The 25,704-nt window shown below is 32.3% G+C and overlaps 1 protein-coding gene across 6 annotated transcripts in view; it reads left to right on the forward strand.

Moving 5' to 3' along the window:
* Adamts6 (ADAM metallopeptidase with thrombospondin type 1 motif 6) overlaps nt 1-25,704 on the forward strand; it is a 295,156-nt gene that overhangs the window by 119,594 nt on the left and 149,858 nt on the right. For all 6 annotated transcript variants that reach the window (XR_015442349.1, XR_015442350.1, XM_087189555.1 and 3 more), the window contains exons 9-10: nt 8,926-8,969; nt 13,230-13,335. Coding sequence is in view for 4 of the 6 variants with exons in the window: in XM_087189555.1 (XP_087045681.1) it covers nt 8,926-8,969; nt 13,230-13,335 (150 nt within the window). In the remaining 2 variants the exon portion in view is untranslated. The remainder of the gene's footprint in view (nt 1-8,925; nt 8,970-13,229; nt 13,336-25,704) is intronic.

The following is a 25,704-nucleotide window of genomic DNA, read 5'->3' on the forward strand; positions in this document are numbered from 1 at the left end:
AATTTATAATGGCTTTCATTACAATTAACTTTATCAGTGAAAACTTGGAAATTATTTAAGTTTTCAACAATAGGAATTTGTTGAAAGAATTTTTGTTATATCCATACAGTGGAATATGATAAAGGCATCAAAATGATACGTTTATGCCATCAGTGATACACAAAGATGTTCCAAGTATGTTGGTAACTAAACTTCAGCATGTAAATTATGTAATATTCTAATTTTGTGGATATATAGAAACATAATGTATTCATTGTAAATAAATATGATAATATCTTTTAGTGGCAAAACATTCAAAGATAAAGTTATCTTATTAACCAGGAGAAGGAAAGGGATTGGAATAGTAACAGAAAAGGCCCAGATGACAAATGTGCCAGTCTATTGAAATGAAGTTACTGATGATTGCAAAAGAGTGACTAACCTGTTTGGGTAGGTTTTTATATTGTGATGTGAAAGTCTCAATCTTGTCAGCTAGATCAATATTTTGCAGTGGTCTAGGGGATGATTTTAAAAGGACTAAAGACATTTTTAGTAACTATCACTATACTTTCCAATAGAAACATCTTTCTATAATACATGAAAAATTTATATTATTAATTGGCTAGCTAGAGAGGTATTTTATAGACTAATAGTAAATAGTCAACTAATAGTAAATCTTGAATTCATGCCATAAGCAAAAGCATGGACAACTTCTGAAATATTATAAGAATTAATAGCAAAAATTACCTAATATTTTCTAGACAAATTAACTATAACATATTTGATAACTATTGTATGAAGTGATTTACATTATCATAATAAACATATCTACTTACTAGATAGTATATGTTACTAGATAGTTAACTGTATGTTTTAGGTATTAAAAAGTAGCAGCAAATAACTGAAAAAAACCCTGAAAATCCTTCCTAGATTTTGATGACTTTCTTCAGGAGAGTATGACAAGGGAAAATTCAGAGTGACCTCATTTCTGCTGTATTCTCAAATTCTTCCAGTTTTAAATATCCAGCATGCCAATGTGCCATATATTGAGGTAGCATGTGCTGAATCCCATCATCACCACACCGGAGAGAACTGACACAACATGGTACATAGGACATGTAGATTGGAAGGGTAGGATTCAATGTTAAGCAGTGATTCTTTTTTTTTTTTTTTTTTTTTGGTACTGGGGATCGAACTCGGGACCTTGCGCTTGTGAGGCAGGCGGCATAACCAAGGAGCTAAATCCCTGGCCCTAAACAGTAATTCTTGAAGTTAAGTTTTTGATTCATTCCATTTTCAAAAAAATCATTGAAAAAAACTTTTTACAAGGATTGTTTCCCTTACACAAGAATGGAATGTAGTTTTAGAGAAAGGATTTAAGAACTATCCAGTTATTTTATCATGGTAAGATAGTGCTACATTTTGCAGATCTTATAATGGATCCTAACTTCTGAGAGTCATGGATTGGTCAAAGAGATCAATATATTAAGAGTTAAATCTATCCATAGCAGGGATTGGGGTTCACCTCAGTAGTCCCTGGGTTTGATCCCTAGCACCAAGGTGGGAGGAGTTTGGAGTAAGGAAGAAGAAAGTATCCACAGCAGAAAAGTATGCCAATGTTATAGTCACAGATATCCAATCAAATTGTCTGGGTTTGATCTCTTTCAATCAGCCTAACCTCATGATTTAAGGCAAAGGAATGAAAACATATTCATTCTTCTACTCATCCAAAAGTACAACTCTTAGGGCCAGGAATATACCTCAATTGTAGAGCACACTGCTAGCATGTGGAAGGTCCTGGGTTCACTCCTCAGTAACACACACACACACACACACACACACACACACACACGTAGAACCCTGGTTTTCTTTATGGACCAAGTTTTATATAGATTCCCTGAGATCATGTTTCTTAATTCTTTTCCATCTTCCCTTAAGCTTTTATTATTTTTTCAGGAAATGAAAACAAAAAGTTCTATAGTGATAAAGTGATAGATACAGTGCTGTTTTTCTATCCAAATTAAGAGTCCAGAGGAGCTTGTCTAATTATATTTCAACTTTTCTCTCACTTCTTAGTATTTCATTGTTATTTCTTAGCCTAGCTTGAGGTTACATTTAGGTGGTTCTGACATCAGGTTAGTCAAGATTTGGTAGTGACTGATTTCTATAAGCATACTGAGAGTGGGCAATGCGAACTCCTTTCCCTCAGACTCTCCTTTCTTTAGTTCATACTGCAGCAGGATGACTCCTAAGAGCACACCAGTTATATCTGGAATAAAGCAAGAGCACTTGCATTATTATTACTTTATTTGCAATTTTTCCTGATTTTGCTCAGGTGTGGAGGAAATTAAGACAACCTATAATAATGGCAGAGAAGAGCAGATGGGGTGAGAAATGAATGTGATACACAAAGTAGTGAGGAGAAGGAAAGAAGGGGGGCAATGTGAAGTTTTTAAGAATTATTATCATGGCATAAAGGTAAAAAAGATATTTAAAAGAAAGATGAGAGAAGACTGATAGTTATATTAAGGGACTAAAATAATCTAGTTCTTATTTGGTAAAATTTGAGAGACAATAATTTAAATCTAATACAATTTGAATTAGATGACTTCTCAAGATTCTTTACATTTACAGAAATATGGGACAAATAGCAAAGACATAATTTTTAAGAAAGGAAAGAATCAGGAATTTATAGATGAAAAAGAAGGAAAATGGAAATAATAATAATGGATGGAATAACAACCCATGTAATTTCTAGATTGAATGTAATCTCAATCAAAATATCAACAGCATTCCTCACAAACTAAGGAAAACATTCCAAAAGTTAAGAACCAGAAGAGACCCAGAATAGCAAAAGCAATCCAGGGCAACAAGAGCAAAGCAGGAGGAATCATGATCCTGGATTTCAAGTTATATTGTAGTAATAAAAACAGCACGGTTCTGGCACCAAAACAGATATGTGGATCAGTGGAACAGAATAGAGGATGTAGAAACAACCCAGGCACTTTCAGTCATCTCACCCTTGACAAACGAGTCAAAAACATTCACTAGAGCAAAGATAGCCTCTTTAACATATGGTGTTCCAAAAATTAGCTATAAACATGTAGAAGATTTAATATGTATCACCATGTACCAAAATAAAATCAAAATGGATTAAAGATCTAAATGTTAAAATAGAAACACTTAATCTGCTGGAAGATAAAATAAGCAAAACTCTTAAAGACATAGGCACAGGTAAGAACTTTCTAATCAGATCCCCAATTTATAAGAAATAACTTCAAGAACCAACAAATGGGATTATATCAAATTAAAAAGCTTCTTCGCAGCAAAAATAATCAACAGAGTGAAGAGACAACCTACAGAATAAGAAAGTTGCCAGCTAATTCTGTGACAGTGGGATAATATCTAGAATATATATGGAACTCAAAAAAGACCCCTCAAATAAACAAACCAATCAAAAATGGGCAACTGAAATGAATAGACTCTTCTCAAAAGAAGTACAAATGGTCACCATAAATATATGAAAAAATGTTCAACATCTCTGGCCATTAAAGAAATACAAATTAAAACAACACTGAAATCCCATCTTACCCCAGAAAGAATGGCTATTATCAAGAAATCAAATGATAACAAATGTTGGTAATGCTGCAGGAAAAAAGGAACTCTTCTATATTGGTGGGAATGTAAACTAGTACAACCACTATGAAACAGTATGGAGATGCCTCAAAAAACTGAAACTAGAAATTTCATTTGACCCAGTTATTCCCCTCCTTGATATCTTCCCCAGAGTTAAAGACATCATATTACAGTGATATATGCACACCAATGTTTTTATCAGCACAACTCATAATAGCTAAATCTTGGAGTGGCCTATATGTCCATTAACAGATGAATAGATAAAGATGGAGTACAACTGTGCCATAAAGAAGGATAACCTTGAGACATTGGTAGAAAAATGGATACACGTTGAGACCATAGTATTAAATGAAATAAATGACATATAAGCTTAAATATCACATGACTTCTTGCTTATGAGAAACCCAAAGTAAAAAATAATTTAAATAGCAAAATAAAAGATAGATAATAGGAAACAGGGAGATAAATTTTCTTTTTAGGGAGATAGATCTTTGACAAATAGGAAAGAGTTCTAGAAATGGAGGAGAGTGTAAAGTAAGGGAAGGCAGGGGGAATTAAAAAGAATTGACATGTTATATACATGTACCAACTCGTGATCATTATGTATGGCAAACATGTACTAGCAAAAAGGTAAATAAAACCAAGTAAACCACAAAAATTTAAAAAGCTAAAATATGAGAGAATAGTAATTTTTTAAAATGTGAAAATAATAAAAATTAAAACAATTTAATTTTTAAAAAATTTATGAAATGATTACTTTTCATCTATGAAAACAACTTTTTTTTTGTTCAAGAACACTATTGAGTGAGCATACGTGATAAAGTTATGAAAAAAATGTATTCAATTCTATATTAAAGTGAAATTTAATATAATTGAGGAATTTTACCTTGAATAAATTTTTCGGTTTCTCATTTCCAATTCATAATATAAATACAACTTCATTCTCTGTTATGTAATTCATGGATAAGCTGGTATAAGGTTTGTAATCTACAGCTGAAGTCTTTCTTCTGCTTACAATCTATTCTATAATATATATTCTAGGAAAACAATTATAAAAATAACATAAAGAAGATTAATCTATTAGAATCAGGTATTATTGTGGATAAAGCCATATATCAATTATTTTTCTTCTTCTTTTTTTTTATGGTACCGAGGATCAAAATCAGGACCTTGTGCTTGTGAGGCAGGCTTGGTGCCATTGAGCTAAATCCCCACCCAGCCCAATTATTTTTCTTACTATCCTGTCATGTTTTCCTTCCATCAATCAGAAATTAAATTTTTATTGTTGAAAATTGACCTAAGTGAACACGCTTAGGCAAACACTTAGAGCATGGTGTATGAAGGTTGTTATCAATCATGATGAAGAGAAATTTTAGATCCAATTCCATTACACATATAAATACTTATTAAGTACAAAAGAAGTCACAAAATAATTCATACACCTTATTTTATAAGCTTGATGACATCTCAGGTCTCTGTTATTTAGGTGCTCTGATAACATTGCATGAAAAATGCACTTAGTTTATACATGAAATTAGTTTTAGGGACATTGTTTTTTTTAAATTTTCATATTTGTCATCAGCCACAATGATCCTCCAAACAGGACAAATCATAGGTGCTTTATTTAATTGTACATCCTGAAAAGCTTTCTGGATTCTTCTGTGTTCATGCAAAATGGGGCTGTACCTCAAATATTTTGTCTAATAGACTGACATGGTACACCACTAAATTTTTTCTTCAATAAAAAATGCATTTTTAACATTCATCAAAAATTTATTATTCTAATTATCAAATTTCTCTTCTGTTGATCATTAGAGTCAAGCATATCTGTAACATTTTCGGATTATGTTTGTTATACAGTAATGTACAAAATAAAATCATATTCTCCCTATTCTCCAACCTCTCCCTTAAATATCTACTATTGTCCTCCAAGATCTATATCTGATTGCAAACTCAATCTCTGTATATAGTCACATAAACATACTTTTAAAAAAGTTTCCTAGTATGGAAATGATTTTCTAAGTTACTTTTGCTTACAAAAAAAAATATCTGTTCTGGCATTTAAGATGATAATATGTTCCATCTCAAACTCATTTTCTAACATTTCATTCTAAACGTTCGATGTTTCAGCCTCTTGAATGTCTCATGATTCCATGTATATGCCATACCTCTTCTAGACTGTTCCTTTAAATATTTTATTTTCCACCTGGAATCACTTTTCTTTTTTTATGTGACTAAATCTTTTTTTATTGGTACATGTTTATAGTACATTATGATTATATTCATTATGGGAAGTTGGTACATGTGCATAACATTTCTCATTTCCTTTTTAAATCCCCCTCCTGTCCCCTCCTTTCCCCTTCCTGCAACTTTTTGTCCCTTTCTCCTAAATAAATACATATATTTTAAAAAATGTATATTTGTAGTACATAATGATCACATTCCTCACAGGGACTTGGTGCATGTACACTAAGTCTTTATACCTATTTCAGATTATATGATCTACACGAGTCTGTTTCCTAGTTATGTAGAATCACTCCTTCTATAAGTATTTTGTGAAAAAATTGATAATTATAATAATCATCATTATAAAAGCTAACAAATATTGGTTATATCATTTAAATTTATTTCACTTAATCTTTCCATATTATATTTTAACTTATTTACTTGTTTCTTTTCCTAAATAGAGTACAACCAACTTACTTATCCATCTTTAGATCCCTAGTGTAAGGTAGCATGCCTGGGCATATCAGTACTTAGAAAATACATGTATGAAAGAATGAATGTAAACATGTTGCTCTTGTGTGCTTGGCATGAGAGATAATACATAGATTATAATTGTTCTCTGGTGCTCGCTTTGGAAGCACATATACATACTTGTTCTTTGAATACAGAATGTAGGAGGATGCAGTGTGAATAGAATACAAATGCTATGAGGAAGTTACATGTTTTTTCCTGTATATAATGTAGAGAATTTTATAAATATGTCCAAGGATTGGGGAAACCTAAAAAAAAATGCAATTTGAATTATCTTAGTCTGAAGTTTTTTAGCTTACATTTTTGTTTGATTTTTTTTACTTTATGACATAATTTAGTGCAATGTGATAGAATGAAATAATATTCCATCATTATTGTAGCAAGACTAAATAATATGAGAAAGGACTGTTATGTGCTGGAAATAAAATTTATTTGTCTGTGGTCTTTAATTTTTTGATTTATTGACATGTTACATGATTTTGTAAATATGTTGTGTAACTTGGCACATTTTAAATTTATTATCTAAAATACTTTTATCGTAAGTACCCACTGAGACCATAGTTAATGTATATTGTTTATATAATTAAGTGACTTTTGTCAAAACTTTGGATCTGCTTAGTTAGCTCATTTAATCATGAAAAAATGTTCATCATATGAGCTAATTTTCTAAATCATTCCTCATTGCCAAACTACCTAGTCTGGTCAGACTTTCTGTCAATGACAAGTCTGACTTCATGTTTTAGATTAAATGAACTTTTTAATACACTTTAACGAGAACCATTCCACTAATTCTAATTGTGAGATAGATATATAGATAGATTTATAAATAGAAGGATTGGCAGAAAAATACAAAACCTTGCCAGAATGAAATAAGCTTCCTTCCATATAATTTTTCTTGTTTTATTCCTAAAGTATTATTTCCTAAGATCAATTCTTTCTTCAATTATCCCTTTGCTGTATTTTCTGGAGGCTTCTACACTTGGGGGCAATGTATCATAACAAGATATGGGAAAAGGAAAAGGAAAACTGATGCATTACAAGTACATTCTTAGGCAGATAAATTTTAGAAAAGTTACATACAGAATTTGAGGGTTTGGAGATAGAGTCTATTTAAGCATCTATATCAACATTAACTGTGAAAAGTCTTAGTCCATATTTTGCTGGAATGAGTATTGTCTATGTAATGTAATAAGCATAACACACTATATTCACAAGACACGTTGACTAATACCCACACTATACTTTCTGGTACTATACCAGTGCTCTCTCTCTCTCAACATTTTACATCCAAGAGCATTCCAAACAATGCATTCCCATGGTTTATCAATTGCAAGAGAATAGATGAATATGTGAATGGCCAGAAGAGAATGCTGTGCAAAAGGAAAAGAAAATAAATGGAAAATAAACAAGATAAAGAGTTTGAAATTCTAAAAATAGGCAGAGGAAATCTCCAGGTATTTTAATGAGTTCAGTAACACTGGTGGCATGGCTGGTTGTTATATTTGTTTCTTGAAATTACATTTTTGTCTCCTGATGACTAAGAATACAATTAACTACTAACACCTACTCTAATACTATTGGCTAAGCATTATTTATGTACAGTAAACAGAACTCTTACAATTTGGGTTTTCCTGTTATTTGTGAAACTTTACTTATTTATCTGAAAATCTTTTTATTTCTAGCATAAAATATACTCAAGTAAAAACTTTGTCTTCTAAATTTAATTTTTATTCTTAATTTAGAAACTAAATTTTTTGTTTTAAAAATTAAAGTACAAAGATATCATTATGATGATGATTCAAATAAACATACAATTTTGACTTAGCAGTCTAAACATAATATGTTTTAAAATATGCAATATTAGCGTATATACTCAATCATTTGTATTGTGTTGTAATGCAGTATAGTAGTAGAATAAGTCAGATCAACATTGGAAAATCTTTCTATTGAGCAATTCATTTTTTCTAATATCACTTAACATATTTATATTTTAACCATGTTAAATTTCTTGTATACATCTAAGAAATATATGCAATATGAATTTAATCCCCGGGCTATATTACATTGTCTTTTAAAAGCAAGAATCTGTGTTAGAATTAAGGAATTCCAAATAATGCTTATAGTTCAGCAGAATAAAATACAGTTTTAGGCTACAATAAGAAAATACTATAGCAGGCTAAAAAGAGATTGGAATTAAAAGCCACCCATTTTCTAAGTGTAGAAGCAGTAGCAATCTGCAGACAAACTATTCTAGCTTCAAAACAGTATGGAAGATGATTTTATGGAACTTTTGATTGCAAACCCCACTTAAACCTTTCTTTCTTACTGGCAGGTATCCTATTGGCTTGCAGCCAGTGGCTGAGAGTGTAGTGCAGCTTTCCATGTTCCCCGGAGTGCTGAAAACGCTGACACTCCAAGCTGGCTGCTAGTAATTTCATTGATTGTGGTCAGACAGCCAGATGTCCAAGAAAAAAATGTGATTGACTATACAAAAATTATTTTACAAATTTGATCAGATTATAAATTTCATCTCCCTCTGTTTTTCCTCCACAGATATGATATCTGCACTTATAAAAATAAGCCCTGTGGAACACTGGGTAAGTGTTTTTGAATAAAGGGAGGGTAGTTCAGATTGTCTTTTCGGACCAGTGACTTACTCTTTATTATTTTGGTCATTTTCTTTTTTGGTACATCTAAAATTACCCCTAAGACTTATTAAACTGAACCTGACCTTTGTGGTTATGTCATGCACTAGAAAATAAATATTTACTTCTGTAAAAGTTTATGTAGATTTAATTAGCCTTTTCCTCTTTGGCAAAAGGAATGATGATTATAAAGAATTTAGGTGATTCAAAATGATCAAGTAATAATTATAAATTAAAGTTACCACTCATTTTATATAATCTATTTCTGTAATGTATTATCTAAAACTATCAAGGAGTTTCGGAGCAAATGATGACAGCAAGCAGCTTGAAATTTTAGGCTGGGAAAATTTTGCAATAAAGAAAGGCATGAAGAACAATACTTCTTTTGGTATAATTTTGTAGAAAGAGTATATTCCCATACTTTAAGATATTGGAAATATTTAGAACCCAAACAAAAAATAAAAAGCATTTTTGTAAAACAGTGTAGTCAGAGGTGGTGAGAGAATACAGGTATTGTTTTACCTGAATATCATTCGCCTTTTGAAATGCATTTAGAGTACTCTAGAATTTTAAAAATCACATTTTTTTACAGAGTACAATTTCATATTAGTTGAAAGTTGACTGCAAATATAAATGGTAGGGGACGGTAGTTTTTAGTAGTCTAAACGACTAGTGTTATTTCAAGGAGCAGGTGTTTTTTTTGCGATACTGGGAATCGAACTCAGGACCTTGCACTTGCCAGGCAGGTGCTGAGCCACTGAACTACATCCCTGGCCCTCCTGTGACAACTTTTTAAGAGACTTTTTACACACTTGGAAGTTAAACAATTAAAGATTAATTTCTCTAGTTTCTCTATTACAAGTCTTGATTTTCTTATCTGTATAAGAATAGTTATGAAATTAATTCCTATGCCCAGCCTACGCATTTTAGAAATATACAAGTAAAGTGGTTGTAGGAGGAGTACTACCCAACTTCTAGAGTTCAGAAAAACATCTTATTCAAATGCTGGAATTTCTCTGGAAGATTTCACCTGCTTTTCCAGGCTTCTGCTACCCCATTTTCCTCAAGATTTATAGCTAAAGAAGAAATCTCAGTTAGCCAATTCTGAGTATTAATGGTGGAGAAGTTTGCTAGTTAAAATATATAACACAGGGAGTGCACTCTTTGTTGAGAGAATTCACATCAAAAAGATTTTCTTTGTAACATTTTAAGTTAACAAGACCAATGGATATAACCCAAAACTAGAAACTAACTGGCTTTGACACTTTCAGTACATTGCCTTTTACACTTTATTTAAGGTCTTTGTGCCTTAGTTTTCTTCTCTATGAAGCTAGAGTAGTATCTACCCTTTTGCTCCACGGATATTGTTTAAATCATTTTAGAAACAGTAAACACTAAGCCTCCAAGTGATAACACACATAATCTAGAACTTGTATTGTTCTAGTATATATATTTTGAGGAAATAAGTACATATGTATGTGTATATCTCTATATATTATATATAGAATATATACATATATTCTTTGAAGATACTTACATTGAAAAATGTTTTCATTGTGATGTTAGTAATACTACTCCTTCGTATTTTTGTTGTCATTATTGTCAAAGGTTTGAGGTATTTTCCTGTCATACTTCTGTTTTTTCAAAATAATGTGTTTCAACCTTAATAATGTATTAATTTCTAGAATTAATACATTAATAGGTACATGTAAATGCATTTTCAAGCTCAATATAAATTATTTTTCAAATTATAAGCCATTATATATTATTTTTTGTACTATCTCTTATAGTGAAAACTGAATGAACTGCATATATATACATGTGTTGAGCTTCATCTGTGGAAAACATATTATCAGTACAGAATCAAACAGGTTGTTATTTTTAATAATTTAATTTTAATTAAATTTAATTTTATTACTTTTCTAGTACTTTCCTATTAGTTTTTATGCTGATTTTGCAAATTCTCTAGCTTATTAATTCTGATGACCAATCATAATATAGCTAAGTAGGCTTAAGGGTGCAAACTGTGGCCATCAAACTAAGGAAATCTAAATGACCTAAATAATAATCAAACCCTTATTAACACAGTCACACATAAGAACTTTGACAGCTTCAATTTAATAGGGAACCAGAAAATGATGGGAGCTTGTGAAAATACATTAGTGTTTAAAATACTCTCATTTTGGCTAAGATTTACCTTTATGTTTCAACAAGTAGTATTTTCCAAATATATTCTTTCAGTAGTTATTTTTTTTAGAAGAGCTAACAATTTTATACCAGTAATCAGAAGTAAATTTGTGCTTGCAAATACATCTGAGGGAGCCATTGAAAATTCTCAGTTGAAAATACAGCAATGTGGCACATATCAAAAAACCCAAAGAACAAAACAAAACAACAACAACAAAAAAAACACACAGAAACAACAAAATCAAAAAGCTAACTCATGGAATAATGTATTTGAGAAATTTAAGGAATGTTACCAATTCCTTTTTTAAAAAAACTACATCGGATCAAATTGGAAATAGCTATCACTGTGACTTTGTTCTTTCTTGATGACAGGGCACATTGAATCCAATAGCTTAAAGACAGATAACGTATAATTTTTTTTGGATACTCTATGTGCATGCATGTGTGTGCACACGTGCATGCAGATTGGAAGTGATCTATTGAATATTTTTGATTAGCCAAAAATTAATTCATTTTTCCACAACTGGTCCCTCTATTTATATCTTCTTTTTTAAGTCCCAAGTCCTCTAAGTGAATGGAAGAGCAGCACCAAAGTGTCATCAGTCTTTATAACCACGCTGAGGCATAAATCACTTCTCTTCCCAATTCATACTCATCCCAAGTAAAATAGTACAAATATAGTGAGAGATCTTCACGTCTCTTTAGAAAGACCTAAGTTTTTAATATTTGTTTTAAATAAATGTGTGCCAGTGGAAAAACTATCCTATGGCTTTCCCCCATATAAAATAGTGGGAAAGCAAATTATTAGCATTCCTACACAAACCTCAACTCTGTTCCAGTATAGCTATTATCTTGATATTTATATGAGAAAATACAGAGAAAGACAATTTCTGGAGCTTTCTTGATTGTGAAAATTATGGATTGAATATTGTTCCCATTTACAATCAGTGTAAGAGGGAAATTGTACCTAGCACAGAATATTGCTTATTACACTTAGTAAATATTCATGAATTGAATTAAAATAACTTTTAGTAAGAAGGTTATTGTTAATTTTTGAGTGATAATAGTAGACTACTAACATATAAAATATTTTTCCTTCTTTTCTTCAAACTTCTAAATAACATTATTTCTGTGTTTGTGATAAATATGATCTGGCATTTATTTCCTTATAAGAGGTGGCTTTTTCTTTTTCACAAAAATCCTTTTTTGTAAGCACTGTTTTAAAGTTCTATATTGATTAACAGAGCATGATATTCATTTGGAATTAAATATTAAAGATTTACATACTACAATTCCCAAGAGAAGAATATGTCTAGTAATATAACATTTCACTAGAATCAGCAAATTAACACCATAGTTTTTGCTTTATTGGTAAAACTCTAATGCATTGAATGGGGATGAGAGATGGGGAAACTACACTGAATGTGTGCATGACATTAAAAGAGTAAAAGAAATTGTTGCATCAATCAGGACCAATTTGAGAAGATTAAAAAATGCAAAAACCTCCCATCTTTCAGTTCTCCTTTTTCTCTTTTGAATCATTCATTTTGTTTTTATAAAAATGTCACTTAAAAAAACCATTTGGGATTCCCCCTTTTTGATAACTAAAAGGTTACTTGTATATTTTTATGAACCCACTAAACTTAAACAGATCTCTTTAGAAAAATAATGTGGATATATTTTGCTTTCTACAGCCTGAAGAATGTTAAAATAGAAATGCTGTCTTGAATTCCCTCTTCTGGCTCAAGTTACTAGGTGGTCCCAAGTTACCAGAAGTAAAATTTATAAATCTAACCCCTAGTCTAGACATTTTCCAGCACTGACTGCAGTTCAAAAAATATTAATGTCTAGCCGGCAAAGTGAAATTCCCCCTAGTGATTTTGCAAATGACTAGAAAGTTAACCTTTTGCCAGCTGCTCCTTCTGTGCATGGAGGTTATTAAAAAGAATCCAGGCATTTAAGTATGGGCTTTTTAAGACTGAAACACCTTGGCTTGACCCTTTGTGTCTCTTTCTGTTTATTCAGGCTTGGCCTCTGTAGCTGGAATGTGTGAACCTGAAAGGAGCTGCAGCATTAATGAAGACATTGGCTTGGGTTCAGCTTTTACCATTGCGCATGAGATTGGTCACAAGTGAGTGAGTTTAAGAAAATCAAAATAAATTTTAGAACTCCAGTCTTTCAAGCAACTCATAACTACTGTGTGGAAAGCCTACATTCAATTATGTTTTTTACCTTTTTGCCTGATTTCAAAAGAGAATATTATCATTTCGGGTATTGGGATAAATCATCTTAAGAACTAGAGACTTGTTAAATAACCTTTGTGATTCAGTGATTAGTATCATCAGTGGTGAATGTACCACACTTAAATATTTATATACATTTGAATTACTTTAATTTTAGCTGTCTCCCCAACGCCCAGTCCCTCATAGAGTCCACTTGTTTAAATGATCTTCTTTCTCCTCAAGTGACAATATATAAATGTTTTTAAGTAGTTGATACCACTAACATAAAATGTGATTTTAGTTTTCACTCTTCATATGGCAGTGGGCATACCTTTTCTAGGAATAAAGTCTGTGGAACTATTGCTGTGTAACTTGCATTTTCAGGTGTACTTGCACGCCACTCTATTGCAAATGAAGTGAGATATCATCCTCACTTCTTTTTAGATGGACTTAAGTTTTTAATATTTGTTTTAAATAAATGTGTTCTAATGGAAAAACTATCCTATGGCTTTCCCCCGTACCCAAATGACAAAACAAAAACAAAAACCCTTTATTTTAAACAACAGACAATAGTAAATGTAAAAGGCTATAATTGTGGAGGGAGAGAATTTTGACAATATTTTTCCTCATTTCAAACACTTGTGTTCCTAAGATGAATGATGCTCTGTCTTTAATCAGTCAATTTCTAATGAGATTCTAATGCTCTTACACAGGTAAAAACTAAACAATAACTGATTAGTTTTTTTTTTTAAAGCAGGAAACCCCTTTTCCCCTAAAATAGAAATTACTAACATTTAGCAAAAGATTAGTTATATCTGCTAACAAGAAAATGCAAATAATTTTTAAAGGATAGTCAAGCATTTTTTTGCTAAAACAGAAACTTATTTCTAAGAACTTGTGCGATTTGTTTTATAATATGCTTTTTTGGGGGTGGCAAGATGGATGGGAAAGAAAAACCACAAATGAATGTTTATTATGTATTTGCCTCAGAGGTAATTCTCAAGATAAATCTGCAGGTCAGTTTTTAAAATCTAGAGTAAAATTGTTTGTTTGTATCATTTAAAAAATTTAAACAAATTTGTATTGATTTAGGTGTCAGTTCAAATAACCAGCAAGTTTCAAACCTCAGTTGATTTTGACACAGAAAAAGTCAATAGTGTATTTGTAATGAAGTTTTTATATATTGGTATTCTCTTTTCCATGGCAATAAACAGCAAAGGAACAAAAAGGGGGGGGGAGCTTGCTTAACAAGGCAGTTCATCTTCAAATCACTAAAAAATCTGCCTCATTAATGACTTTCCTAATCTCACACAACCATACTACATTTAACAGATTCTGTTAGGTTTATTTATATTGAAAGGTTTGAACAAGTAACATACAAAGTAACATACAATGGGTGAATAATGTATGTATGAATGCATTATTATCTCATGCAATCACAAGTTAGTAAATCTCTACATGTGTATTTCAAGTCTCATTCTTTTTGGTACTTCAATATCTCAGGTGAGGGTTTCTCTTTACATCATTTATTAAGACTTTAATTGTGTTATCTCTTAGAGTTCGTAGATCTATATTTTCCCTTCCCTTCCCTTCCCTTCTGTTCCCTTCCCTTCCCCTTCTTTCCTTCCATTTCTCCTCCTTTTTTCCCTCCTTCTTCCCTCTCCCTCTTTCTTTTTCTCTCCCTTCCCCCACCCTCCCTTCAATCCCTCCATCCCTCCCAATTTACAAAGATTTGATTCCATTTTTTCATTTTCTCATATTAATTCCATTCCCTTCTTTCCTTTCCCCTACCCCTCCCACTTCCTCTTCCCTTTTGTCCCTATTCTTCCTATTTCACATTATCTATTATACCTTTTAGTCCTTATTTACACTTTCAGTTTCTCACACTAGAGAAACTTCGATATTTACACATGTGTGTATTGTTTATTTCACTTAAGAGTATCACCTCAATGTGCATCCATTTAGCTATAAATGTCTCTAATTTCTCATTTTTTATGGCTGAGTGGTACTCCATTTTATTTTTAAAAACCCCACATTTTCTTTATCCAGTCTCCAGTTGATGGGCTGCTTCCAAGTTTTAGCTATTACAAATTGTGCAGCTATGAACATGGGTGTGATTCTTTTAATTCTTTGGGGAAGATAGCCAGCAGGGGAATAGCTGGGTCAAATGGGACTTCCAGTCCTAGTTCTTTGAGGTATCTCCATACTGATTTCCACAGTGGTTGCACCAGTCTGCACTCCCACCAGCAGTGGAACAGTGTTCCTCTTTCCCCACAGTCCCACCAGCATTTGTTATTGGTTGATTTCAGGATAGCAGCCATTCTTTCTGGGGTGAGGTGGAATCTCAGTGTTGTTTTCATTTGCATCTCTTGAAGGACCAGTGAGGTTGAACCCTTTTTCATGTGTTTATTTGTTATTTCTACTTCTTTGTGTGAGAAATGTCTGTTCATTTCATCTGAATCAATTTTTGGATTGAGTCTTTAAATTTGGGAGGTCTGATTTTTTTTAAGTTCTTTATAGATTCGAGATAGTAAACCTTTGACTGAGGACCAGCAGGTGAAGATTTTTTCCCACATTGTGGGTTGTCTCTTCACACTGCTGGTGGTTTCTCTTGCTGTGCAGAAGCTTTTTAATAAGAAGAGATCCCATTTGTTGATTGTTTGTGCTAGTTCACGGGCAACTGAGGTTTTGTTCATACAATCTTTTCCTACACCAATGTGTTCAAGCGTTCTACCTAACCTCTGTTCCAGCCAGTTCAGTGTTTCTATTTTAATATTTAGATCTTTAATCCATTTAGATTTATAGTTTAGTGCATGGTAAGAGATACAGGTCTAGTTTTAATCTTTGGCAAGTTCAAACCCTAGTTTTCCAGCACCATTTATGAAAGAGACTCTCTTTCCTCCAGTGAGGGTGTTTGGATCCTTTATTGAAGATGAGATGGCTGAGTGTGTCTGGAGTTCTTTCAGCATATTCTAATCTGTTCCACTCATCCTCAGGTCTGTTTCTTTGCCACTACCATGCTTTTTTCTTTTTTTTCTTTTTTTTTTTTTTTATCACAGTAGCTTTGTAGTATAGTTTCAAGTTGGGGGTTGTGATATTCCCTGCCATATCTCTGTTAACCTTTGCTATTCTAGGTCTCTTCTTGTTCCAAATGAATTTTTTGATTGTTTTCTCAAGGTTCTTGAAGTATGCTGCTAGGATTACAATTGGGATTGCTTTGAATCTATATAGCAGTTTTGGAAGTATGGTCATTTTCACTATGTTGATCTTTCCTACCCAGGAGCAAGGGATGTCTTTCCATTTTCTGATATCCTTTTCAATCTCTCTTTTCAGAGTGCTATAGTTTTCGGAGAAGAGGTCTTTGATTTCTTTTGTTAGGTTGATGCCTAGGTATTTCAGTTTTTTGGATGCTATTGTGAAAGGAATTGTTTGCCCTATTTCTGACTCAGTAAATCTGTTGTTCGTGTAGAAGAAAGCTATTGATTTTTGTGTGTTGACCTTGTATCCAGCTACTCTACTGAATTTGGTTATTAAGTCTAGAAGACTTTTGATGGAGTTCTTCGGGTCTTCTATATAGGGTATCATGTCACCTGCAAATAATGACAATTTGACTTCTTCATTTCCTATCTTTATTCCTTTTATTTCTTTCTCTTGCCTAATTGCTGTGGCTAATGTTTCCAACTATATCGAACAGGAGTGTTGATAGTCAACATCCTTGTCTTGTTCCTGATTTTAGTGTGAAGGATTTCAATTTTTGACCATTTAGTATGATATATGGCTGTTGGGTTTTCATAGATAGCTTTTATCAGATTGAGGTAGAGACCAATTTTTTGTAGGGTTTTTATCATAAATGCATGTTGGATTTTGTCAAATGTTTTTTCTGAATGTATTGAGATGATCATATGGTTTTTGTCCTTGGCTCTATTGACATAGTGTATTACATTGATTGATTTGAGTATGTTAAACCATCTCTGCATCTCTGGGATGAATCCCTCTTGGTCAGGGTGTATGATCTTCTTGATGATGTTCTGCATTCTATTTGCCAGTATCTTATTCAGGATTTTTGCATGTATGTTCATTAGTGAGATTGGGCTATAGTTCTCTTTTTTGATTGGTTCTTTCTCTGCTTTGGGGATCAGGGTGATGCTTGCTTGTGGGAATGAATTTGGGAGTATTGCTTCCCTTTCAATTTGGTTGAAGAGTTTAAACAGTAGTGGCACTAGTTCTTCTGTAGAGGTCTTGTAGAATTCAGTGGTGAAACCATCAGGACCCGGGCTTTTCTTAGTTGGTAAGTTTTTAATTACATTTTCAATTTCATTGATTGTTATTGGGTTGTTTAGAATTTTTAGGTCTTCTTGGTTCAACTTTGGTAATTCATATGTATCTAGAAATCTGTTCATTTCTTCTGTGTTTTCCATCTTATTTGCATATAGGTTCTGGAAGCAGGTACTGATGATCCTCTGGATTTCTGCTGGATCCTTTATAATTTCACCCTTTTCATTCCTAATTGCATGGATTTTGGACCTTTTCTTTCGTTTTTCTGATAAGGTTGTCTAAGGATTTGTCAATTTTATTTACTCTTTCTATGAACCAACTGTTTTTTGTATCATTCTTTCAGTCTCCATTGCATTGATTTCTCCTCTGATGTTTATAATTTCCTCCCTTGTACGAGCTTTGGCTTTGTCCTTCTCTTCTTTTTCTAGAAGCTTGAGGTTAAGCATCAGATTGTGTAATTGAGCTTGCTCTGTTTTCCTAATATGTGTATTCACTGCTATGAATTTCCCTCGTAAGACTGCTTTCATTGTGTCCCATAGATTCCGATATGTTGTATAGTCATTGTCATTTAATTGAAGGTACCATCTTATTTCTTCTTTAATTTCCTCTGTGATTCATTGGTTATTCAGAAGTGTGTTGTTCAATTTCCATGTGTTTATGAAATTTTTGCGTTTTCTTTTGCTATTGATCTCCAATTTCATCCCACTATGGTCTGATAATATACAGGGGATAACTTCAATTCCTTTGCACTTACTTAAACATGTTCTATGAGTGAGTATGTGGTCTATTTTGGAGAACAAACTGTGAGGAGCTGAATAGAATGTGTATTCTGATTTTGTGGGGTGGAAGACTCTGTGAACATCTGTTAAGTTCATTTCTTCAAGAGTTTGAGTTCTAATATTTCATTACTTATTTTTTGTGTAGTTGATCTATCTATTTGTGATAGTGGGGTATTGAGGTCTCCCACTACTATTGTATTAGTGCATATATGACTTTTCTTGTCCATTAGTATTTGTTTTATATAGTTGGGCACACTAGCCTTTGGTGCATACATATTTATGATTGTCACCTCTTCCTGTTTGATTGTTCCCTTTACAAGGATGTAGTGTCCTTTTTCTCTCTTAATCAGTGTTGGTTTGAAATCCACTTGATCTGGAAAGAGGATAGCTGCTCCTGCTTTTTTTTTGGTTCCCCTCCCATGGAGTATTGTTTTCCACCCTTTTAACTTTCAATCTATGAGTTTTTTGTGAATTAAGTGTGTTTCTTGTATGCAGCATTTTGTTGGATTTTGCTTCTTGACCTATTCTACCAGTCTATTTCTTTTGATTTGTGAATTGAGACCATTAACATTGATGGTTATAACTGATACGTATTGACTTATCATTGTCATGCCTTTTTCTTTTTGTTGGATTCTCCCCCTTTACATTTAGTTTCTTTACATGCTTAGTGGATTCATTCTGCTGTACTTCCTGGGGTTGTGATGCTCAGTGTCTTTTCCTAAGATATTTTATAAAATTTTGGGGGGTGCTGGTTTGGTACTCATGAAATTCCTAAGGTGCTTTTTGTCAGGAAAGTATCTTATTTCTCCATCCATTTTGAAAGGTAGTTTTGCAGGGTACATCAATCTGGGTTGGAGGCTGTTTTCCTTTAGGGCTTGAAATACGTCAGTCCAAGCTCTTCTTGCCTTGCATGTTTGTGTTGAGAAGTCTGCTGAGATTCTGATGGGCTTTACTTTGTATGTGATTTGTTTCTTTTCTCTCACTGCTTGTAGAACTTTGTTCTTCTGTTGGGTTTCTTGAATCTTAACAATGATATGCCTATGTGTAGTTTATTTTTTGACGAAGGCTAGTTGGAGTCCTATATGCTTCACTTATCTGTATGTCAGGTACTTTTCCCCTGCTTATTAAGTTTTCTGCCATGACTTCTGTGAACAGTTTTTTTATGTCATCTGCGCACTCTCCTGTTTCTCCATTGACTCCAAATGGTCTTATGTTATTCTTCTTTGCATCGTCTAGCAGCTGCTGCATTGATTTCTCATGGTCTCTTACAATTTTGAAGCAATTTTTCTTTTCCTGGTCACTAATTGTAATCTTATCTAATATATCTGAAATTCTGTCCTCACACTGGCTCATTCTGCTGTGTAGACTTTCAGTGGAGTTTTTAATCTCCTGGAAATCTGTTTGCATCTGTTTTATGGATTCCATTTATTTCCTATGTTGGGATTCCATCATGTTCCTGAGATCCTCTCTAGATTTATTAATCATGTCTTGCACTATGGACACAATCTTTGTTGTTTTGTGAAAAATTATCTCTGATTTCTTTTTTCCCAATCCTCTTTTGTTGCCAATTCAGGGCATCCAGGTGTTTGAGTATCAGAGTGTTCCGTCTCATTTCCCTTTGGGGTTGCTGTAGGTGATCTGGAAGTCTGGTTTTGAGACTTGTTTACATGTCTTCTCTTTTTGACAGGGGGTGGGGCACAGAGTGTGTTTGCTGTTGGTGCTTGTGCGGCTCACCTCCTCTGTGCTGGTAGTGGTGGTATGGTGGCCCAGAAGCCCCTTCCTCTGTGCTTGGAGCTCCCCTCCCCTTCTTTCTCCCCCTTCCCCCTTCCTTTTCACTTCTACCTCCTCCTGCTCCTTCTCCTTTTCTTTTTTTCTTTCTTTTTTTCTTATGGGTACATCCATCGAAGCCTTCCAAAGATGCATAATTTGGACATTATGTGAAAGAGTTGTGAAGAAGTAAACATATGTCTCAAGTTTTATGGGCTTTAGAGTAATTTTCATAGGTAATTTTTGTTTGAAAGTGTGTTAAAAGGTGGAGGAACACAAAATTCTTTAAACTGTGAGTCAGAACACTTCCATTCCAAATGGGAAAATAAAGCTTTTTTCCCAATGGGTTATTATGTTGGTATCCTCTTTTCCCTCTTTCAAACGTGAAACAGTGTGTGTTTAGCATATACTCTTTTTCAATGCATCAGATTATTATTTGGTCAGTCAGGGAAGATTTGTTTGACAGATAAGGGTGCTTATCTTTCAGGAACTCATCTTGTTAACTCTGGAAGAACTCATGTCAGCATTAAAATACAGTGATAGCTCTTCTTCCTGGAACAAAGTAGTAGCCATAAGAAGTATATCAAACACTTTCCACATCAAGTATAGTAAATATTTTGTGATTTTTATAATAGAATAGATATAAAATGATGGGTATATCTATATATTTATTACTGTGAAGAATATATGATCCTGAATTACTGAGAAGAGATTGTGTGAATAGTTTATACCTTTTTAATAACTGTGTAGAATATGTTTTAGTATACAGTGTGTGTGTAGTTATACAATATGCATTTTAAATAGCTGTGTGATAATTTTTTCTCTGGCTAGGCCTTAGCTTTTTTCTTTCCATCCTTTTGTAAAAAAAACATTAGTTTTCTTTTCAAATAAAACTTGATATTCATGCTCTGTTTAAATGAAATATGTAGCTTTAACGTGGGCTATAATTAAAAGAGATTGAAAGAAACCTTATATGAAAGAATGCTTTTTGAAAGCATTTTTGAAATTAATTGTGTAGTTACCACGGGTTTTACTGGTTGAGAAAATTATGTCAAATAGGCCAGACCTCCAGTATATTGAGAAAGCCATGTAATGTTTTGAACTGTACAAAAACAATATTATAAAGAAGTCTTAGTAGTCATATTTCTAGGAATGCCTTTTCAAGTATGTGGGATTGAAGTGATAGGATGTCTAAGGTTTGTTTTTAAAAGAAAGGAAAAAGACAGAAAGCAAGAATAGCATTGTTTTGAATTTTATAATTTTGATATATGTATGACAGTTTATCATGTCCCTCTCTACAGTTTTGTATATATCTGAGTTTTTTCACAAAAAAGAATAAGCCATAAGATAATAAATTTTTAAGATGTGGGTTAACTCATTTGAATCAGTGAGCTTCAATTCTGATTTTGAGAGAATTTTTTAAAATATTAAAATTTGTATTGAAGCTGTAGGGAAATATTGGTCTTGGTTTTGGAAGTAAATATCAGTATTTTGTCTTAACAATAGAGATATACTTTATATAGAAGATTGGTTAGGAGATGAGTTTTTAAAAAATATGACAAGGCTTCAGGCAAATTGTAAATTAGGTTACCTGTGTTGGGATTCTTTTACTACTATTATATTTCATCCGAACTCCCCTTCTCCTGCTGCCAAGTTCGTAAGTGTCTTTAAATGTCTAATCAGTACACTTTTATAGTACAGGGCTAATATAAGCATATATTAAGTTATTTGGGACTTCAATACCTTTTATAGTTTTGGTATCATAATGTTAGTCTTATAATTAGTTAAGAAATATAAGAACCAAGAGAGATTATGTAAAGGTGCAAATTTCCAATGATGAATGTCATTATATTGTATACCTAAAATGTACCAATGATTAGAATGAATAATCGATAATGCAAAATAGGAAGAAAAGGTCCAAAGGGGTAGGGATAGTGGGAGGGGCAGGGAAAGGAAAGAAGGGAAAGGAAAAATGCTGAGAAATGGAAGAAATGGAAATAAAGTCTTTGTAAATAGGAAAGGGTGGAGGGCGTGAAGGGAGGGCTAGGAATGGGGAAAAAAATAAGAACCAAGATGCATCATGTAAAGGTACAAGTTCCCAATGAGAAATGTAACTGTATTGTATACCTACAATGTACCAATAAAAGAATTTAAGAAAAAAAAAAGAAATATCTTATTTTTTGGAAGAGTTTGCTTTCCCTTCAATACATTTTATAACATCAGGGTATAATTTGCCTGCAATAAAAATGCCCGCACTTGTGTACAGTTTGATGAGTCTTGACAAAAGTGTATAGCTCTGTAACCAACATCATGCTCAAGACATTGACATTTGCATTACCTGAAAAAAAATCCTCTTGCTTTCTTTAAATTAACCTCTATTCTCCTCCATACTTCCCTGTTCCCAGACAAGCATGGGTCTACGTTCTATCATTATAAATTATATATTTTTTTCTGTTATTTCATCTAAGTTGACCTAGACAGTTGTGTGTCTAGCTGCTTTTCCTCAATATAATGTTTCTGAGATTCATCTGTGTTGCTGTTGTGTACTTCGTATTTTTCTGAATAGTATTTCATATCACATAACACATTTTTGACTGCTTCTATTTTGGGGCTATTAAGAACACAAATTCTGTGAGCATCTGTATCCATGTACAAGTATTTGTATGGATATATACTTTCATTACTCTTCAGGGATACTGCTTGTAGTATGGGGATTTCCTTTAATTTTATTATAGTTTTTGAAGTAGTTATACCACTTGGCATTTCATCACCAGTCTGTGACGGTTCTGGTCACTTACTTTAGTGTTCATTAACATTTCTTATTACAAGCCATTTAAAACATTTTAGCCATTATTATGCATTTTACCAGTATCCTGACATTTTAATATGTTCATCATATATTTCTTGATAATGATGGTAGTGAAAGTGAGCATCTTTTCATGTGCTTATTCTTGTATCTTCTTTTAGCTGTCTTTTTAAATCTTACCTGCTTTTCAAAAAATTGTCTTTTCTTATTTATTTGGGATAAAAGTCTTCATTAGAGATACATAATGTGAACATTTTCTCCTTGCTTTCTACTTGTTATTCATGTTAAATGATGTTTTTAAAATTTCAGTTCAGTCTAATTTAAAATTTTTCTTTTATAGTTTGTGCTTTTTGTGTCCTCAGACATCTACTTCAAGACTATGAAAACTTTCTATTATATTTTCCTTTAGAAATTTTATGGTTTCAGCTTTTATATTTAGACCTATGATCCATTTTGAGTATAATATGAGATATAGGTTGGAGTTGATTTTCCCATATGAATATTCAGCACAATTTGCCTTAAAAATTGTTTGGCTTATATGTTTCTCTAACATCTTTATTTAATTTTTGTATCAGAATAAAATTAGTCTCATAGAATGAACTAGAAAGTACTCTCTGTTTTCTGGAAGAATTTGTATATATAAGGTTAACATTATTTGTTCTTTAAATGTTCTATGGGATGTACCAATAAAGCCATCTAACCTTGCAGTTTTCTTAAATCTTCTGAGTCTTTCCAGTACAGTATTATTCTATTTCAGGTAAGTTATCATATTTGTTAGGATACAGTCATTAATAATCTGCTTTTATCTTTTTAAAGTGTCTGTAAGATAAATGATGTATCACTTTCATTTTTGATATTTTCAATTTGTATTTCTTTATGATCAATGTAGCTGCAACAAATTTATTAATATACAGCTCTTTTCATTGATATTTTTGCTATTTGTTCATTTTCTGTTTACTTGGTCTACTCTTTATTATTTTCTTACTTTTACTTAGGATTTAATTTGTTCTCTTTTATCCTTTTAAAGTAGAAGCTTAAATCATTGATTATAGACCTCTCCTTTATGAAATCAGCACTTAAGGCTATAAATTTCTTTATAGGCCTAACTTTAGCAGAATCTCAGTTTCCCAAATATATCTTTATGCTGTGATTTCATTTTCATTCAGTTACAACTTGTGTGTGTGTGTGTGTGTGTGTGTGTGTGTGTGTGATTTCTTCTTGAACTGTGGTCAGATAATATACTCTGATTTCAATTGTTTTAATATTGAAATTTGCCGTATGATCTCTCATATGTTATATCTTAGTAAATGTGTTCTGCTGTAATTGTTAGCATATATCCTAGCATTGTCAATTAGTTACATTTGATTTATAATGTTGCTCAAGTCTTCTGTATTTTTATAGCTATTTTTTATAGTTGATTAATAAATTGCTGAGAGAAAAGTGTCCAAATGCATGTTTATATTGATCTATTTCTTCTTTTACTTCTGTCAGTTGTACTTATATATTCTTAAAGTTTTATAATTAAGTACATTCTCATTTAAGATTAATGTCTTCTTGATGAATTAACTCTATCATTAAGGAAATGATAAAGCAGAAATATTTCTTTATTCTTATGCATACTACTTGTTTTGTTAATATAGAAACTATAGTTTTCACTGATTCTTGTTTACTATGTGTGTTGTCTACTGATGAATCCATCCAAGTCTACTCACCATCCATTCTTCATTTCTGGTATAGTATGTCTAATATCTAACATTTTCTTTGAATTCTTAGAATTTTCTCTTTGCTTATATTACCCATCTTTTCTTGCATATTTTCTACTTTTTCCATGAGAGCTCTTAGCATATTAATCACAGTTATCTCAAATTCCCTATCTGCTAATTCTCAAATCTGTATCATGTCTAGCCTAGTTTTGATGCTTGTTTTATCTTTTTTTGTGTATGTTTCAGTATGCCTTGTGATTTTTTTTATTAAAAGCCATACATGATATGTTTGGGAATAGCAACTAAGGTAAATAGTTTTAATGTGAATTAATAGAAATTTTCAATTATTGTTAATGATGCATAAATGAAAACTTTTTTTTTGAGTCTTGTTATGTTGCCCAGGCTGGCTTCCAACTCCTATGCTCAGGTGATCCTCCTGCCTTAGCCTCCCAAGTAGCTGGTACTTCAAGTGTGCGCCAACATTCCTATCTCTAAATAATGACTATTTTCATTTTTAAAGTCCAAAATGAAACTTATAGCTCCTTTAAGATTTTATAGCCTCTGGAGAAAATAAATAAATTCATTTTTTTCTGGTATGGAAACATTTCTGAGTAATGTAATATGACTAAAGCATTTTACACTGTCAGCTGATTATAAACTTCAAAGATATATAGTACTGTAGTTTTTACCCAATATAGTAGAACCATTTCTGATTATAAATCTGTCTATATTTTTAATGCATTTTTTTTTTTTTTTGGTACCGGGGATTGAACTTGGGTCCTTGCACTTGCGCAGCAGGCAGCGAAACCACTGAGCTAAATCGCCGGCCCCTTTTAATTCATTTAAAATTGTTCTTTCCATGTCAAAATTTCTGTTTTTCAAAGTACATTTTATTAAAGATTAACATTGAATAAAAATTTTTATATTTTAATTCATTCCAAAATTTTA

The sequence above is a fragment of the Heterocephalus glaber genome, unplaced genomic scaffold, assembly GCF_053883595.1.
Source record: "Heterocephalus glaber isolate CG9 unplaced genomic scaffold, H.glaber_assembly_v1.0 deba00001543, whole genome shotgun sequence".
Lineage (NCBI taxonomy): Eukaryota > Metazoa > Chordata > Mammalia > Rodentia > Bathyergidae > Heterocephalus > Heterocephalus glaber.